At 48.9% G+C, this 19681-nt stretch overlaps 1 protein-coding gene across 1 annotated transcript in view; it reads left to right on the top strand.

Annotated features, from left to right (window-relative positions):
* Positions 1–19681, top strand: part of LOC138349709 (disabled homolog 2-interacting protein-like) — a 56349-nt gene that overhangs the window by 13360 nt on the left and 23308 nt on the right. The window contains exons 3-4 of the mRNA XM_069328013.1: positions 14022–14119; positions 16511–16627. Of these exons, the coding sequence (XP_069184114.1) occupies positions 14022–14119; positions 16511–16627 (215 nt within the window). The remainder of the gene's footprint in view (positions 1–14021; positions 14120–16510; positions 16628–19681) is intronic.

The following is a 19681-nucleotide window of genomic DNA, read 5'->3' as shown; positions in this document are numbered from 1 at the left end:
ACACAGTTTTAAATGTAAATATGCTGAGAAAAACGAGTGAAACGAGTTCCTGCATTGAACCAATAATAGTTCGTGGGTTAATGTCGCGGCCAGTGACTACGAAGTACATCGCGGACGGTGACTACGAAGTACATCGCGGACGGTGACTACGAAGTACATCGCGGACGGTGACTACGAAGTACATCGCGGACGGTGACTACGAAGTACATCGCGGACGGTGACTACGAAGTACATCGCGGACGGTGACTACGAAGTACATCGCGGACGGTGACTACGAAGTACATCGCGGACGGTGACTACGAAGTACATCGCGGACGGTGACTACGAAGTACATCGCGGACGGTGACTACGAAGTACATCGCGGACGGTGACTACGAAGTACATCGCGGACGGTGACTACGAAGTACATCGCGGACGGTGACTACGAAGTACATCGCGGACGGTGACTACGAAGTACATCGCGGACGGTGACTACGAAGTACATCGCGGACGGTGACTACGAAGTACATCGCGGACGGTGACTACGAAGTACATCGCGGACGGTGACTACGAAGTACATCGCGGACGGTGACTACGAAGTACATCGCGGACGGTGACTTCGAAGTCAACCCTTATAATCCCTGTTGCCCAAGACTGCAACAGAGAATGGGGATGTCCTGATTGGGGGGGATACTGCGTAAATGAGGGCAGTGGAGGCAATACTGATCTCGGCGATCATCTATGGAACACCAGATTCTACCAACCGGGCTGTGGTGGGTATGTGGGCCTGTGGGCCGCTCCAAGCAACAGCCTGATGGACCAAACTCTCATAAATCAAACCTGGCCCCGGGCCGGGCTTGGGGAGTAGAAGAACTCCCAGGACCCCATCAAGCAGATATCAACCGTGGCTCTGGGTTTGGGTAGAAGGAAAGGCTTCTGTGCTAAAGCACAAGCCTACGTTATTAACCTCAAGTTGAAGAAATATCGAGGATGCGACTAACGAATATGCCATAGTCCGGTTTCGGTCCGTCCTGCCTGGACCGCGGCTTGATAACGGTCCAGGACGGACTGAAACATCGTTGTTTCTCCATCTTCTGATGTGTTATCATACCTTTGCCTCAAGCCACCCACAACAATTAATTGAGCCAATATACGCCCAGGTAGTGCCATGTGTTTTCTCTAGATCATAACATAATTACCAACAGAAAAAAGGGCTGCGTTCATGTGCTTCCAATTTACATTAGGATATTGGTCATGCTTCGACATTTTCGAATGTCAAATTGGGTACGGGGGAGAGATAACTACATAAGGTACACGTTAATCATTCGCTGAAAAAGCTTGCAGACGGAACTGTTTGGGGCGAAGGGGGTGAAAATCCCAAGCAGCATGCCCTTCGAACCGTGCTTCCTAACCGGGAGAACAGCACCTACGAACCGGACTTCCTAACTGGGAGAACAGCACCTACGAATCGGGCTTTCTAACCAGGAGAACAGCACCTACGAACCGGGCTTCGTAACCGGGAAGAACAGTACCTACGAACCTGGCTTCCTAACCGAGAGAACAGCACCTACGAACCTGGCTTCCTAACCGAGAGAACAGCACCTACGAACCTGGCTTCCTAACCGAGAGAACAGCACCTACGAACCGGGCTTCGTAACCGGGAGAACAGTACCTACGAACCTGGCTTCCTAACCGAGAGAACAGCACCTACGAACCTGGCTTCCTAACCGAGAGAACAGCACCTACGAACCGGGCTTCCTAACCGGGAGAACAGCACCTACGAACCTGGCTTCCTAACCGAGATAACAGCACCTACGAACCGGGCTTCCTAACCGAGATAACAGCACCTACGAACCGGGCTTTCTAACCGGGAGAAGACCAGCATCGAGCTAAATCTCAGAGACAGACCCAGTGGCCTCAAATCTACTTATAAACAAACACAGTTTCCCAGGTATTGGGACCGAAGAGGAGCTATACGCATTTCATGGCAGTTGTCCTCGGAGCTCGCAGCTGTGGCGAGACAAGAGGACGACAACCCCCACACATTTATCCATAGAGTAAAGGAATCACCGCGAGTGTGGAAACTGTGTGTTGAAACCCAAAGAATGGGATTGTGCAGGGAGGGGAAAGGCGTAGGAGGACTTGGGTGCTAATGGCTGAGAAATGGGAGCAGAGCTCATTTCCGACCGACAGTGGCTCAGAGATAATGGAACCCTGGAGATGAACGGGCGAACTAGCAGGAATGTATTTTCCAGTAGTCTTATTATTTTTTTTTTGCCCCAACAGGTAGATAGAGGCGAGTTACGGCTTGGTTCAGAGGTTATAACTGCGGAGTTATGGCTGCCTGACAGCTACGACTATCTCTCTCTTGACTGTTGTTATGAGAGCTACGACTATCTTTCTTGACTGTTGTCGTGACAGCTACGACTATCTCTCTTGACTGTTGTCATGATAGCTACGATTATCTCTCTTGACTGTTGTCATGATAGCTACGAGTATCTCTCTTGACTGTTGTCATGATAGCTACGACTATCTCTCTTGACTGTTGTCATGAGAGCTACGACTATCTCTCTCTTGACTGTTGTTATGACAGCTACGACTATCTCTCTTGACTGTTGTCATGATAGCTACGACTATCTCTCTTGACTGTTGTCATGATAGCTACGACTATCTCTCTTGACTGTTGTCATGAGAGCTACGACTATCTCTCTTTACTGTCGTCGTGACAGCTACGACTATCTCTCTTTACTGTCATCGTGACAGCTACGACTATCTCTCTTGACTGTTGTCGTGACAGCTACGACTATCTCTCTTGACTGTCGTCGTGACAGCCGCCGCCGACGACACACGCTCGGCTTGCCATGGGAGGTTCGAACCGACACCAGGCGCGTCTCTCTCACTTCGTTAACACCACGACAATCCCCAATAATTTATGGGGGATCGATCCCGCCGTAAAGGGCGCGGTGGCTGTCGTCGAGGGGGCCTCCTCCTCCCTCCTCCATCTCGCTTGGCGACGACACCTGACGAGTGACGATTGTCGTTGGAGGTCGTTTACATTCTAAAATTATGTCATCGCCTCCAGCAAACACACACCCCTTTAGCACGGGGAAGTCAGAAGTCAACTAGCGTGTTGCTTCAAGGATGGGCGTGGCTGTAGAGGGCGTGGGCGTGGCTGTAGAGTGGGGGGCGTGGGCGTGGCTGTAGAGTGTGTGGGGGACGTGGGCGTGGCTGTAGAGTGTGTGGGGGGCGTGGGCGTGGCTGTAGAGTGGGGGACGTGGGCGTGGCTGTAGAGTGTGTGGGGGGCGTGGGCGTGGCTGTAGAGTATGGGGGCGTGCCCCCCCCCCCCATGACAACATGTGAAACGACCACTCCTTAACAAAATTAAAATGTTTGGCCTAACCAAATGCGTACGACCCCAACCAACCCACCTAACCTTTCGAGGCGGATGCGTAGAAAACGTCAGTATTACGGAGCTCCGATTTTTTTTACTAATGTGTTGCATTTTTTAACGAATTGTTCGATTCCGTATGAAAAGATCATTATTAGAGGGACTGAAGCCCAGCTAAGGATAACTCATCCTGACACCGCCTGATATGCTTACTTATCCTCTGTTGACTCGAGGAGCGGCTCCTGACTCTCTTCCTTGTCCCCCTGATACCTATGTTGTCTCCCTGGCCCCTGATACGTTATCTTATCTACCTTCCTGGGCCCTAATATCTGTGTTGCCTCTGTTACAGACACCTTTCACTCCCCCTGATCCTGGCCCCCAATTCCAGACACTTCCCTCCCTTTCCCCTTGATCCTGGCCCCTATTCCAGACACCTTTCCCCCTTCCTCCCTCATCCTGGTCCCTATTCCAGACACCTTCCCCCCCCCCTTCCCTCCCTGATCCTGTCCCCTATTCCAGACACTTCCCTCCCTTTCCCCCCTGATCCTGGCCCCTATTCCAGACACCTTTCCCCCTTCCTCCCTCATCCTGGCCCCTATTCCAGACACCTTCCCCCCTTCCCCCCTGATCCTGGCCCCTATTCCAGACACCTTCCCTCTCCCCTCCCTGATCTTGGCCTTCCCCCCTATTCCAGACAGGTGTTGAAATTAGTCTATTTCAGGCCCTGTCATTACCATAAAGATGGCCGAGCCGCGATTCTTCTTGCAGGACAATCACGGCACTATTCCTGGCATGATTGCCAGCGCCGGCTGGCTCCAGACCTCATGGCGCTATTCTTGGCACTGGCCCCTAAAGGTTAAGTGACTTAGGAGCCATAGTGCCAAGGTTCTCTCTCCCCCCCCCCTCATCCCAGGAATCGTGGATCACGCAGGAAAGGGGGCGCCACACGGAGCGTCCCAGGAACACGGGGCGCTATAGGGAGCTTTCCAGGAACACGGGGCGCCATAGGGAGCTTTCCAGGAACACGGGGCGCCATAGGGAGCTTCCCAGGAACACGGGGCGCCATAGGGAGCTTTCCAGGAACACGGGGCGGGATCCTTTACGGAACGCAGTGGAAGGAATGCTACCGAGCGTTGCAGTGTTACGGAACACTCGAGATACTTGTCGCGGAGCACTGGAACCACCACCCCTCCCCCCCTGTTGCGTGATGCCATCAGCCATCATGGAGCACCGAGGAACATATCCGCTACGAAGCGCAAAGTAGCAGCACTCACACACACACACACACCAAGGAACACTTGACAATCGGTTCCGGACGACCGGCCAAGTTAAGCCGTATGGAACACCAGGAGCTTCGAGGAACATGGAATACGGAACACTTGTTATGCTTACGGAACAGTTCCATATTAACCCCTCTCAAGAGGTACACGTATGAACATTTGCCACGGAGCGCTGGTGGGAAAAGACCTCTCAGGGAACACTGGAATGAGAAAGCAGCTGTACGGAACACTGGAATGAGAAGGCAGCTGTACGGAACAGTAGCGTCCCATACGGAACAAGGGAACAAACACCCACGAATATAAGGAACCACACACATTCTGCCCGAAACGCTGCGCGTACTAGTGGCTTTACAAGATTGTAATTACCATATTATGTAGCCTCACAATCCCAATGTACCTTCTTTTATATGCATAAATAAATTAATTAAATAAATAAATAAATAAATAAATAAATAAATAAATAAATAAATAAATAAACATACATATGCATTTCAGAATTACAAGCAGATAATATTTAACAGTTCCAAATATTGTATTTTTTTTTGGGGGGGGGGTCTTGTTTTAAAATTTTGTCGATTTGACTCAAATTGTATAATACAGTCACGCCGACGTTTTTAAATAACTACAATACAGTAAGTCAGTGAATTACTGTAGAATCACGCTCTTGTTAGCAGGTAATGAGGTTATTGATAACTTATAATCCTCCTCCTCCCCCCCCCCCGCCCCCCTCTGCCTCCGCCCCCTTCCTCCCCCCCCCCCCCCCGCCCCCATTCTCACTCCGTACTCTTTACTCTGCTTTATTCAATTTCACGCCCACTCTTTAGTCACTCTCTCCTCTTTCTTTCTTGTCCTCTTGCACTCCTCTCCTCTAACTCCCGGGGTACCTATTTACTATTAGGTGAACAGGAGCCTCAGGTGAAAGGAAACATGGCCCCAGCAGTTCAATCCTGCTTGCGGATTGAACCCGGGGCTTCCCTCCCATCCCCGCCCCTTCCCTGGAATGAGGAGACCTCTTCGAGAACGTAGACTACTGTGCTACAGGACCCCCATTGAGCTGTTGGATAGCGTAGTTCGAGCAAACTACAGCTCAATACAGGTGAACCTCACGTAGTTGGAAGACACTATGCTAAGGCCACTATTATAAAAGGGAAGGGGGGAGGGGGCTGTTACAGAGGGGAGGGGGTGGTGTTACAGAGGAGGGGGGGCGGCGTTACAGGGGGGGGGGCGTTACAGAGGAGGGTTGGAAAATGGGGATTAACAGATGGAGAACAATCAGAGAACACTGCCTGAACATCAGAGGTCCGCGGGTATTCAGTATCCTCCCAGCAAACAAGAAATATAGTCGCTTCAAACGGGGCATTAAGTGTTCAAGAGAAAATTCGACACGTTCTGACAAGAAAGTACCGGATCAACCGGGTTGTGGTGGATACGTCGGGCTGCGGGCCGCTCCAAGCAACAGCCTGCTGGATCAATTCGTCACAGGTCTAGCCTGGGGACCGTTCCATATATACCCCCTGGCACCGTCGGAGGAGATGGAGACATCTCTTAGTCTTGTCCCTACGACATCTCACGGCCCCTGTCCCTCCTACGACATCTCACCGCCCCTGTCCCCCCTACGACATCTCACCACCCCTGTCCCCCACTACGACATCTCACCGCCCCTGTCCCCCACTACGACATCTCACCACCCCTGTCCCCCACTACGACATCTCACCGACCCTGTCCCCCCCTACGACATCTCACCGACCCTGTCCCCCCTACGACATCTCACCGCCCCTGTCCCCCACTACGACATCTCACCGACCCTGTCCCCCCTACGACATCTCACCGCCCCTGTCCCCCACTACGACATCTAACGCTCTCAGTCTGTCCCCGGCAATTAGTCGGGGCTCCTGCAGCTCGTCCTCATAGAAAAGCATTTCAACAAGAGGAGGAAAACGTTGATTGGGTAATTAGTGAGAGAGGAACGGTCGTTTGTCGCGCCTCCTACACCCATATCGAAGGTAATGGCCGACTCTAATTACCTTAACCACTGTGCATCTTCCCGCTGCTGCCTACGTCTCTGAGGTCTCCTTCCTCGCCTTCCTTCGCCACCGTTGCAATATCGAAGGGAAGACATTGCACACGAATCTGCAGTTCAATATCTCCTTACAGTTGCAACAGTGCAGAGATCAACGTCACAGATCAATAAGTAGGTCGAAAGCAGTGCAATGGGACCAGGAGGCCTGGTCGACGACCGGGCCGCGGGGACACTAAGCCCCGGAAGCACCTCAAGGTAACCTCAAGGTAAGGTCAAGGTATGGGAAGGGACAACAGTTCTCCAATGGAGAATATATTTTGGTGTTGGGAAAGGCAGTGTAGGCCCAGTGAAGAGTAGAGGCGTCGTAGGCACAGGGGGGGGGGGGGGGGAAATGTGGGCCTGCGGGCCGCTCCAAGCAACAGCCTGGTGGACCAAACTCTCACAAGTCAAGCCTGGCCTCGGGCCCGGGCTTGGGGAGTAGAAGAACTCCCAGAACCCCATCAACCAGGTATATTTATTTACTATTTGTGCCTGAGAATTTGGGTTCAGTTCTCTGAGCCCAAGAACTAACAGACTCCAAGTGCCTGTTAGCTCTTGGGCCCCGCCTCTTTATCCGTGGTTTGTCTAATATGTGCTGACTCCCGACCTGTTTTCCTCTTAATATATTTACTACATGTATTTCTCGCACACAATCCCCAGGATGTAGTCCGTGGCGACTGTAACTATCAGGTACCTATTATTTACTTATAGGTGATAGGGGGAATTAGGTGAAAAACTTTATCCCTATTTTTCCCCTGCCTCGGTCGGGAATCGAACGCTGACCCTTAGACCTACGACCCCGGAGCGCTGTTCGTGTGTGTGTGTGTGTGTGTGTGTGTGTGTGTGTGTGTGTGTGTGTGTGTGTGTGTGTGTGTGTGTGTGAGTGTGTCAAACGCAACCATATACCAGCTAAACCGAGAAGATGGGTTTTACGGGGCTATTCATGCCCGTGCCACCTATTTGTGTGTAGCTTAATCTTTTATCAATCAATCGAGATGTGGAAGTTGTTAGGCTGCTCTCACACGGCTGTCGGTAATTACTAGCGACCTTTGACCTAAATACTAAACTAACAAATAACATTAAAACAAATACAGCTAATATTTTTGTTCATTTTTTTGCTTTTGTTGGGACCTTATTTTTCATGTACACTTTCCAGTGAACATAAATCATTTGTAAATAACTTGCTCTGAACCCCATCCTAAGAATCTCGAATCTAAGAATACGAATCTAAACCACTAAGAATCTCACTTGAAAGCGCATTCCAGAAACAAAAATATTAGCCAAGACCAATGATGTTGTTATTTATAATTAACTCTTTTTAAGAGTTAACGAATCTCGGATTAACGAACCTCATTTTAACGAACTTGTTCGCCCCCCCCCCACCCTACAGACCACTCAGCAGTAATTGGGAATCTGGTTGTAAATCGGTCGGGAAACTAAGTTCTAATACAGAATTGATGGAATTTAGTCACTGTTGACTGTCATCATTTTCCTGTGCTCATTGTACGTCATTGTCACTGCCTGAATGTTAGTTATTGTGTTGTTTCACTCCCAAGGTAATTGTATATTTTGATGGTGAAGGCTGTCATACAACTGTGGCGTGTATGCCTATACGTTCTATACAAAGATGAGTTGGAGTAGTGAGTAGGGAACTGTAGGACTGTACTTTGTAAGCAGCGAACATTACACTATTCTCAGGATTTTGTTTGCTATACTGACACTGTTTGTAATGTGTTGGGAAATAGAAAACCCACCCCCCTACACACACACACACACACGCACACACACACGCACACACACACACACACACACACACACACACACACACACACACACACACACACACACACACACACACACACACACACACACACACACACAATATTAGAGCCCAATAGACTCAGGAACCTGTACACCTGTTGATTGACGGTTGAGACGCGGGACCAAAGAGCCAGAGCTCGACCCCCGCAAGCACAATTAGGGGAGTACACACACACACACACACACACAGGTGGAAATTGAGTGCCCAAATGAGCCATAGAGATATTAAAAGGATTTTTTTAGAAACAAAACAAAAACATACACAAATTCATAAAAAAAAAATAAGCGAGTGAGAGACGACGATCTCATTCGGCTTCATTTCTCATTTCAATTTACAAACCTGATTGGTCGGTACTCCTTGTTGCTAAGCAATAGGCTGTGGGTAACCACCCCCCCTCCCCCATCCCCCCCCCCCACACACCACCACTAGGCTGTGGGCCACCACTGACAAAGGCCAATAATTCTGCGACGCCTCCAATCCTGCCCCAAACAAACAAAAAACACTAGTTTCGGGTGAGAGTGAGAGTAAAACTGCGGACTCGAATTGCTGAAATGAAAGATACAGTTCAAGGCGAGGGGTTACAGGTCTATCTTTATTAAGGTCCCGCCTCTCAACTGTCAAATCAACTGGTGTACAGATTCCTGAGCCTATTGCGCTCTTATCATATCTACATTTGAAACCTTAATTTATTTTTTTAAATTTATTAAGATATCTTAGCATTAAGGTGAACTTGTCAGGGGCTTGATTTTGGGCGGGCACAGGCCTGGGGCCAGATTCACGAAGCAGTTACGCAAGTACTTACGAACGTGTACATCTTTCCTCAATCTTTGACGGCTTTGGTTACATTTATTAAACAGTTTACAAGCATGAAAACTTCCCAATCAACTGTTGGTATTGTTATAAACAGCCGCCTTGTGCTGTGGAGCTCATTAACTGTTTAATAATTGTAAACTAAGCCGCCAAAGATTGAGAAAAGATGTACAGGTTCGTAAATGTTTGCGTAACTGCTTCGTGAATGTGGCCCCCGGCTGACGGCTAATATAGGACGACGGAAAATTAATAAATAATTTAAAAACACAACCAAAACATTCTTGACAGTTGTTGCTTGTGTATTTTTTTCGCGGCGCGCAGCACACAGGGAGTTGAAACAGGTCCACAACCGATCTGACCCGCGTTCGATTCCCCGCACAGGGAGAGAGAGAGTTTGGGCACGTTTTCTTGCACCTAGAGGTAAATAGGCATTCGGGGAGAGTTAATAACTTAATAATTCATTGTGTCGGGGGACAGGTGTGTGTGCGCGCGCACACACACACACACCTCTCTACGGTTGAGAGGCGGGACCAAAGAGCCAGAGCTCAACCCCCGCAGGGAGGGTCGTACCTTCCTCCCGTCTGACTCTTCACATATGCCAACCCTTAACTACTGGGTACCAATTTGCCGCTACGTAAATAGGGGCATAAGTCCTTTTAGTACATATCTATAGCACATATATGTACTATAAAGCCTTGACAGCGTGTATTAGCCTGGATTGTTAAGAGGTTAAGTTCTGTATTTAATGTTGCCGTTAAAAAGTTTCACCCATTTGGCCAAATTCAATAATGCCAAAAGTTTACTTTCGATCCCAGGCGCCGGCGAGAAACAATGGGCAGAGTTTCTTTCACCCTGATGCCCCCTGTTACCTAGCAGTAACTCCCAGGTACCTGGGAGTTAGTCAGCTGTCACGGGCTGCTTCCTGGGGATGGAGGCCTGGTCGAAGACCGGGCCGCGGGGACACTTAAGCCCCGAAATCATCTCTAGATAACCTCAAGGTTGTATAACCTCTTTAATTCTAGAAGGATAGCCTTATTTGTTCCTAATTGAACAAATTGTTTTAACACTAAGTCCATATTTAAGTTTCAAATGTAGATATGATAAGAGCCCAATAGCCTCAGGAACCTGTACACCGGTTGATTGACAGTTGAGAGGCGGGACCAAAGCGCCGAAGCTCAACTCCCAGCAAGCATAATTAATTGATTGATAAAGATTAAGCCACCCAAGAGGTGGCACGGGCATGAATAGCCCATAAAAGCATAATTAGGCGAGTACAGTCTCTTTAACTATAGTATATAGTTCTTTGTATCAAGGGATTTCGCAGCGAAACTGACTCGAAGAAAACGGTGGCTGAAGGCGTTTAAGAATGGGAGGGGGGACGATGGTATTCTCACGAGTGGGCGTAGCGTCTCTCAGACCACCTGGGGCCAGTTTCACGAAGCAATTACGCAAGTACTTACGAACATGTACATCTTTCCTCAATCTTTGACGTCATTGGTTACATTTATCAAACAGTTTACAAGCATGAAAACTAGCCAATCAACTGTTGTTATTGTTATAAACAGACTCCCTGGTGCTTCGGAGTTCATTAACTGTTTAATAATTGTAAACAAAGCCGCCAAAAATTGAGAAAAGATGTACAGGTTCGTAAGTGCGTAACTGCTTCGTGAATCTAGACCACCTGCTTCGCTGGTAGAGATGACCGCTGTTGTTGTTGTTATAGATTCAGCTACTCGGAACATGTTCCAAGTAGCCCGGGCTATGGTGAGCCCGTAGTGGACTTACCTGGCACAGGAGCGGGGCAAGTAGCCCGGGCTATGGTGAGCCCGTAGTGGACTTACCTGGCACAGGAGCGGGGCAAGTAGCCCGGGCTATGGTGAGCCCGTAACTTACCTGGCACAGGAGCGGGGCAAGTAGCACGGGCTATAGTGAGCCCGTAGTTGACTTACACGGCACAGGAGCGGGGCAAGTAGCACGGGCTATGGTGAGCCCGTAACTTACCTGGCACAGGAGTGGGGAAAGTAGCACGGGCTATGGTGAGCCCGTAGTGGACTTACCTGGCACAGGAGCGGGGCAAGTAGCACGGGCTATGGTGAGCCCGTAACTTACCCGGCACAGGAGCGGGGCAAGTAGCATGGGCTATGGTGAGCCCGTAGTGGACTTACCTGGCACAGGAGCAGGGCAAGTAGCACGGGCTATGGTGAGCCCGTAACTTACCCGGCACAGGTGCGGTGCTCAAGATGACCGCGCGTGCTGGCCATGAGACGCGTGTGAAAACCGAGCTGTTCTGTGGGAGCCTGACGCTGAGCAGTGTCCGATTCTGTTCGCTGGTCCCGTTTGTCATCGTGAGCATTGGAAGTACATTCCTCCAATCCTGTACGTACCTAGATTTTTGAAATTGAAATTGAAATTGAAATAAGTTTATTGAGGTAAATACACACAAAGAGATGAGGTAGCTCAAGCTATTCTCACCCCGTTCAGTACATCGTGTTTAATACATACATAGACACACACAACGTACCTAGATGTGCTTGCGGGGGTTGAGCTCTGGCTGTCTTTGGTCTATGTGTGTTATACTGTATGTATAGCATACATATATGCTATACATACGGTATATTATACTACATGTACGTTCCGCCTTTCACCATATACATTCTTATCTTATTTATTGACGTTCTCTGCCACTATTTTCATACACGATAGCATTTACGAGTCCAATTTCGAGAACTTTAAATTTTCCCTCAATCACGAAGACTTAGTTTTCATTTTTTAAGCAGTTTGAGCGCCAAAGTTGGTTGTTGGTATATGGTTGTGTATCTATATGGTTGTTTATATAAACTGTCCTCTATTATACTGTCGCATTTTGACGTATACTCTACCCTAAAACCAAAAAAAATCGTCGTACTAGAAAATGGCAGCAGCTCGCGAAGGTGACATACTGTTCCGTTTTCTGTTTTGGGTCCTCTGGTTGGTTAGGATCAGGGCATTTTAGTACGACGGTTTCTTGACGTTGGGGAGACGTTAGGATAACGGGCTGGTTTATAATAGTCACACAGGCCAGCCTTCTTAAATAGATAGTACATATAGCAACTATTTGGTCAGTCGTACAAAAATGTACTGTTGGGCACACGCAAGGTTCACGTTTTCTATGACTGAATTGGCCCAAACGGCATTCTAAAGAACCAAACCTAACCTGCTCTACCTAGGTCTAATATTTTCTATCTTAGGCCTATACTTGAGCTATTCTAGGCCTAAGAATGTTTGATTTCTGTTTTTTTTTTTCATGCTGCCTCTACAAAATGCTATAAAACGGGGCTTTTTTTTTTGGCTGCAACAGTCCATTTTTTTTAAGTCCGACCACAAAGTTGGTCTTTTAAGGAATTATTATATTGTGAGAAGTGACTTTCCACCGGCCGTTAAGCCTATCGACCGTCATTACGATCACCAAAAACATCTTTATTCAACATCTTTATTATTTACGATCAACACAAAAACAATAGTGTTGGGGGGAGAGGCAAAATCATTGTAGATAATCAATCAAGATCATTGTAGATAATCAATCAAGATCATTGTAGATAATCAATCAAGATCATTGTAGATAATCAATCAAGATCATTGTAGATAATCAATCAAGATCATTGTAGATAATCAATCAAGATCATTGTAGATAATCAATCAAGATAGGCAGAACAGGTCAAGTCTCCTTAGTGTAAATAGGCCATTGAGGGCCGATTGCATAAATTTATTCCATGATATTGTATGTCGTTGAACTATTGCGTATCAAAATACAGCAGTGTCCCTCATAGGGGTAGTATCATGATTCACCGTGAATGTATCATCTATCTTAATTGGCTATCATATTTACCTAAATTTACCAATGCTAATACTACTATAAGAAATATTGCCGGAACAACCGTGGACATCTTCAAGAGAAAAATGGACTGTTTTCTAAGAGAAGTTACGGATCAGCCGGGCTGTGGTGGGTATGTGGGCCTGCGGGCCGCTCCAAGCAACAGCTTGGTGGACCAAACTCTCACAAGTCAAGCCTGGCCTCGGGCCGGGGCTTGGGGGAGTAGAAGAACTCCCAGAACCCCATCAAGCAGGTCAAGCAAGTAACTCAGTCACAGAAAAGCTCAAATGCAGCAGTCTGTGATCATTATTTCGGCTTCTTGGATTAATGATCAATGTAATCACTCATTAATCACAAAATACCCTAATAACTATACCACTCATTTATTGACTATTGGGCAGAATATCTCAGAGAGATACATCTGTAGTTGAAGAGGTAGAACGGCCTATTGACATAGCTCGAGTGCATGGGGGGAATTGTGTAAAATCCTGGTTTGTGTCTCGGAGAGGCTGCTGGGTCCAAGTAAATTCAGTAGAATTTCTGGTTGCAATTCTTATACCATGTCGTAGCTCAGTCGATTAAGGCAGCGTCTGGGGGGTTGAAATAGCCTAAGCTACTCTATCTCTTTGAGATGTATTTATTGTATTTCTTGTCTCAATAAACCTACTTGAACTTGAACTTGGCAGCGTCTGGGATGCTCTCGGACGTAGGTTCGAATCCTCGTCACGGCCCCAGGCCCCCCCCCCCCCCTTTTGTCAAGAGCGCAGACCCACAGTGGGTTGAGAATGACCTTCGAGAACGCTAGCCTCATTAACTCTTTGTTTTTTTTCCAGAATATCTTCTTGAAGCTAAAAGGGAAGACCGGGTCAAGCGTGAAGTTGACGGGCAAGTCCAGCTCAAAGACTGATAAACCGGCCAAAAATCCAGAAGGGTGAGTACACGGGTTTGTTATTGTACACGGGAGGCAAGTTATCGTACACGGGGAGGCAAGTTATCGTACACGGGGAGGCAAGTTATCGTACACGGGGAGGCAAGTTATTGTACACGAGGAGGCAAGTTCTCGTACATGAGGAGGCAAGTTATCGTACACGGGGGTGAACCATCACGAAAAAGCACCAAGCCATTACGACTATACACCACTTGGAAGAGGTTAGGATAAGGATGTGGGACGGGACGGGGGGGGGGGGGGAAAGGAATGGTGCCCAACCACTTTGGACGGTCGGGGATTGAACACCGACCTGCATCAAGCGGAAAAGAGGAAACCGAGGAAGTAAATAATGGCAGGATGGACAGGAAGGAAGGAAGGAGGGAAAAAGGGAAACGGGACAGACACAGACAGAAAGGATAGTGTTGACACGTCTACTGTTCCTACAAGATATGGGTGGTGATGCTGTAAGACTTCGAGGATCGAAGAAGATAGTTCGAGGAAGGAACCCCACCAGTCAAGCCTGGCCTCAGACCGGACTTGGGGAGCGGAGTTTAAGATTCAGCTACTGGGAACAAAATGCTCCAAGTAGCACGAGCTATAGGGAGCCCATATTGGACTTACCTGACACAGGGGCTGTAACTTGTTCCCAAGAGCCCATCGCGTTGCCGTAAACAGATAACGGGGCAAGGGAAGCGTGGAAGAGACGCGTTCGACGGTGCTGGGCTTGATCGGCCGTTCTGGCGGGGCCGTGAAAACACCAGAGGTGATTAGTGGACGTCTGGCGATGCCTATTCCCACCTCTTGTGCTCGTGGTGCGCCGGACGCTTTTGCGTCTGCATTAACTGGCCTTGACTTTTTATTGCCTTACTGACCAGGAGGAAGGAAGAGGAGGGAGTAGAGAGGAAGGAAGAAGAGGGAGGAAGGGAGTAGAGAGGAAGAGGAGGGGAAAGACTAGAGAGGAAGATGAGGGAGGGAGGAGGAAGATGAAGGAGGGGGGAGGAAAATGAGGGAGGGTAAAAAGGGAGTGAGGTTAGAGAGGAAGGAGTGAGGGGGAGGGTAGAGGGAGAGAAAGAGGGGGAGGGAGGGAGGGTAGAGAGGAGGCAGAAGAGAAGGAGGAGGAAGGAGAGTGCGAGGAAGAAGACCTGACAATGGTCCAGAAGAGACCGAAACGTCGTCGTCGTCGTCTCCTCATCTTCTGACGTGCGGTTTGGTCATCGTATCATCAGCTACGTTACTGTGACTCGTCGTCTGCGCGAGGAAGGGAGGAAGAAAAGAAAGAGGAGGCAGTAAAAAGGAAGAATAAGGAGTTGGAAGAAGAAGAAAAGTTGGAAGAGGAGGGGAGGGACTGTCACAAGGAAGTAGCCCCCATTAACCCTCTTTGTGTACATTTCCTCTGTTTTGATATGGTTAGTGTGATACTAACGCTTCTACACTCCCCTGTTGAGCACTGCTATTGTTACCTTGGTTACCTTACCTTGAGGTTAAATTACCTTACCTTGTTGCTAGGTAATACCTTCCCCCCATGTGAGTAGTGAGAGTCCTCTCCCTTGTGAGTAGTGAGTCCCCTCTCCCTTGTGAGTAGTGAGTCTCCTCTCCCTTGTGAGTAGTGAGAGTCCTCTCCCTTGTGAGTAGTGAGTCCCCTCTCCCTTGTGAGTAGTGAGTCCCCTCTCCCTTGTGAGTAGTGAGTCTCCTCTCCCTTGTGAGTAGTGAGTCTCCTCTCCCTTGTGAGTAGTGAGTCTCCTCTCCCTTGTGAGTAGTGAGTCTCCTCTCCCTTGTGAGTAGTGAGTCTCCTCTCCCTTGTGAGTAGTGAGTCTCCTCTCCCTTGTGAGTAGTGAGTCTCCTCTCCCTTGTGAGTAGTGAGCCTCCTCTTCCTTCCGAGCTGTTATTTTCCCATCCCCATTGACAACTGTCAATTCTTCCTCCCCGTCCTCAAGATAACTCCTCCTCCCTCCTCAAGATAACTTAAGATAGCCATTGACACTTGTCAATTCCTCCTCCTCATTGATAATTGATAGGTGTCAGTTCTCCCCTCCCCTACTGAGAGCTATTAATCCTCCCTCCCCCATTATGAGCTGTTAATCCCCCACTTTCCCTCGTGAAGTTAATCCCCTCCCCCCTTTTTTGTTAGTTAATTCTCTCGTTGCTATATATTGTCGCTAGCCAAGGTCTGCTGGATACTAACGAATGTACTAGCCACATTCCTGTTGCTAGCAAAGGTTTGACGGCTGCTCTGGCAGGTATTTCTTTCTCTCTCTCACACTCCCTCCCACTCTCACGCTCCCTCCCACTCTCTCTCCCTCTCCCTCCCACTCTCTCTCCCTCTCCCTCCCATTCTCTCTCTCCCTCCCACTCTCTCCCTCTCCCTCTCACTGAACAAGTTGCTATTTGTTTCAGCTCGACAGAGAGCAACGATGGCAGCTTCGCCTTGGGTCGGTGCCGCTCCCACGATGACATCCAGAGTCCCAGCCGCCCGCCCGACCACGATGCCCTCTACTCCCCTCTACACGACCGGTGAGTTGGTCGTGGCCCCTCTACACGACCGGTGAGTTGGTCGTGGCCCCTCTACACGACCGGTGAGTTGGTCGTGGCCCCTCTATACGACCGGTGAGTTGGTCGTGGGCCCCTCTACACGACCGGTGAGTTGGTCGTGGCCCCCTCTACACGACCGGTGAGTTGGTTGTGGCCCCTCTACACGACCTGTGAGTTGGTCGTGGGCCCCTCTACACGACCGGTGAGTTGGTCGTGGGCCCCTCTACACGACCGGTGAGTTGGTCGTGGGCCCCTCTACACGACCGGTGAGTTGGTCGTGGCCCCCTCTACACGACCGGCGAGTTGGTCGTGGCCCCCTCTACACGACCGGTGAGTTGGTCGTGGGCCCCTCTACACGACCGGTGAGTTGGTCGTGGCCCCCTCTACACGACCGGTGAGTTGGTCGTGGGCCCCTCTACACGACCGGTGAGTTGGTCGTGGGCCCCTCTACACGACCGGTGAGTTGGTCGTGGGCCCCCTCTACACGACCGGTGAGTTGGTCGTGGGCCCCTCTACACGACCGGTGAGTTGGTCGTGGGCCCCTCTACACGACCGGTGAGTTGGTCGTGGGCCCCTCTACACGACCGGTGAGTTGGTCGTGGGCCCCTCTACACGACCGGTGAGTTGGTCGTGGGCCCCTCTACACGACCGGTGAGTTGGTCGTGGGCCCTTTACACGACCAGTGAGTTGGTCGCATTGTTCCTTCTCGACACATCTGCTTTATATATTCTAGCCGGAACTCTCAAGTACTTACCTAGTGGTAAGTACGTAAGTAAGTAAGTACGGAAGTGTGAACTTGCTCTTTCTGCCCCCCCTCTTACTAGCCTTGTTGTACCCTTTGCTTTATAAATGTTTCTGACGTTCGATTTCTTTGTCAAATCAAGCCTAGGCGTTGTGGATGGAGGGGGCTTCCACAACTCCTGCTGTAGCTGGTAGATGGGGTTCTGGGAGTTCTTCTACTCCCCAAGCCCGGCCCGAGGTCAGGCTTGACTTGTGAGAGTTTGGTCCACCAGGCTGTTGCTTAGAGCGGCCCGCAGGCCCACATACCCACCACAGCCTGGTTGGTCCGGAACGTCTTTTAGAAAACAGTCTAGTTTTCTCTTGAAGATGTCCACGGTTGTTCCGGCAATATTTCTGATGCTCGCTGGGAGGACGTTGAACAACCGTGGACCTCTGATGTTTATACAGTGTTCTCTGATTGTGCCTATGGCACCTCTGCTCTTCACTGGTTCTATTCTGCATTTTCTTCCATATCATTTCTTCCTCATCTGCATTTTCTTTCATATCTGCTTTCTTCAGTGCATTCCATTTGCTGACCACTCTTACAGGGTACGAGAATTTCCTTCCATTTCTTCAACTCTGCCTTCTATGGGGTGCATAATAAAGAAAGAAATTGAATTGAAATTGAATTGCCTTCTATTTGCTTTTCCAGCATCGAATTATGTTCCCTCTGGTCCTACTGTAAGCTTAAAGTCAGTCCTTGTCCACCTTGTAAATTCCTTTCAGTATTTTGTATGTTGCAGTTATGATCCCTCTGTGCTTCTGCTGATGTTCCTGCACTACATAGCTAATCCCATTAATGTGTTTTACACCCTTGTCCTAATCACCAAATGTCCAACATTTCGTCCAAGTACTTTCACATTTCCCCTGACCCGCGCCCCATGTCTGTGTTGAGTGTGCTGTTCGTATACTGGAGCTGGGAGCAGCATCTGTCCAGTGTCCGAGCTCAAGTTACTGGTTACACGTGCCAGCAGCCTCAGTCACCAGCTGTACCCCCCGTTGCCTCCCCCTCCTCCACACACACACACACACACACACACACACACACACACACACACACACACACACACACACACACACACACACACACACACACAGTGTGTGTGTGAGAGAGAGAGAGGGAGGAGAGAAAGATAGAGACGGGATAGAGAGGGAGAGGGGGAGAGAGAGAGTGGAGGGGAGAGAGAGTGGAGGGGAGAGAGAGAGAGGAGGGGAGTGAGAGAGAGGAGGGGAGTGAGAGAGAGGAGGGGAGTGAGAGAGAGAAGGGGAGTGAGAGAGAGAAGGGGAGTGAGAGAGAGAAGGGGAGTGAGAGAGAGAAGGGGAGTGAGAGAGGAGGGGAGTGAGAGTGGAGGGAGTGAGAGTGGAGGGAGGGAGAGTGGAGGGAGGGGGAGAGAGAGAAGAGACAGGAGAGAGAGAGAGAGTGGGAGAAGGAGAGAGTGGGAGAGGGAGGGAGAGAGAGAGAGAGAGGTATAGGGGGAGAGCGAGAGAGGGGGGAGGGAGGGTGAATGGGGGGAAGGCAGAGTCAATATACCTGACTGGAGGAGTGTTACTAGCGGAGTTCCACAGGGTTCAGTTCTTGAAGCAGTAATGTTCACCGTCTACATAAATGATCTACCAGAAGGAATACAGAATTATATGGATATATTTGCGGACGATGCTAAGATACTATTATTATTATTATTAACATCTTTATTGACAAAATTTAATTACAATTTTGCCAAATCTGAGGAGCTAAGATACTGGGGAAGATAGGAGACGCAGAAGATCCACTGCTTTCAAGTGGATCTAAGTAAAATAAGTGCTTGGAGCGACATGTGGCAAATGGAATTCAATGTGAATAAATGTCATGTTATGGAATTGGAGAAAATAGACCACACACAACTTATAAATTATGTAGAAACAAATTAAAAAAAGTCTAAAAAAAAGGAGATATAGGGGTGGTTTTGGATATTAAACAGTTACCAGAGGAACACAAAAAACATTGTGCGACGAGCGAATATATATATCGCTTTACAACTTCAGACTCGCTTTTAGCAATATGGATAGTCAAATACTAAAGAAACTGTTCATGACTTTTGTGAGACCAAAATTGGAATATGCGGCAGTTGTATGGTGCCCATATATCAAGAGCACATCAGTAAACTGGTAAAGGTGCAAAGGTATGCTACAAAGTGGCATTTGTAGCTGAAAAACAAGAGTTACAAGGAAAAGCTAGACAGCCTGTCCTCATAAACAAAGTCAAATGCTCGTTAATCC

The sequence above is a fragment of the Procambarus clarkii genome, chromosome 20 (assembly GCF_040958095.1).
Source record: "Procambarus clarkii isolate CNS0578487 chromosome 20, FALCON_Pclarkii_2.0, whole genome shotgun sequence".
NCBI classification, from domain to species: Eukaryota; Metazoa; Arthropoda; class Malacostraca; order Decapoda; family Cambaridae; genus Procambarus; species Procambarus clarkii.
The sequence above is the reverse complement of the archived record's forward strand: the minus strand, read 5'-3'. Positions and strand labels throughout refer to the sequence as shown.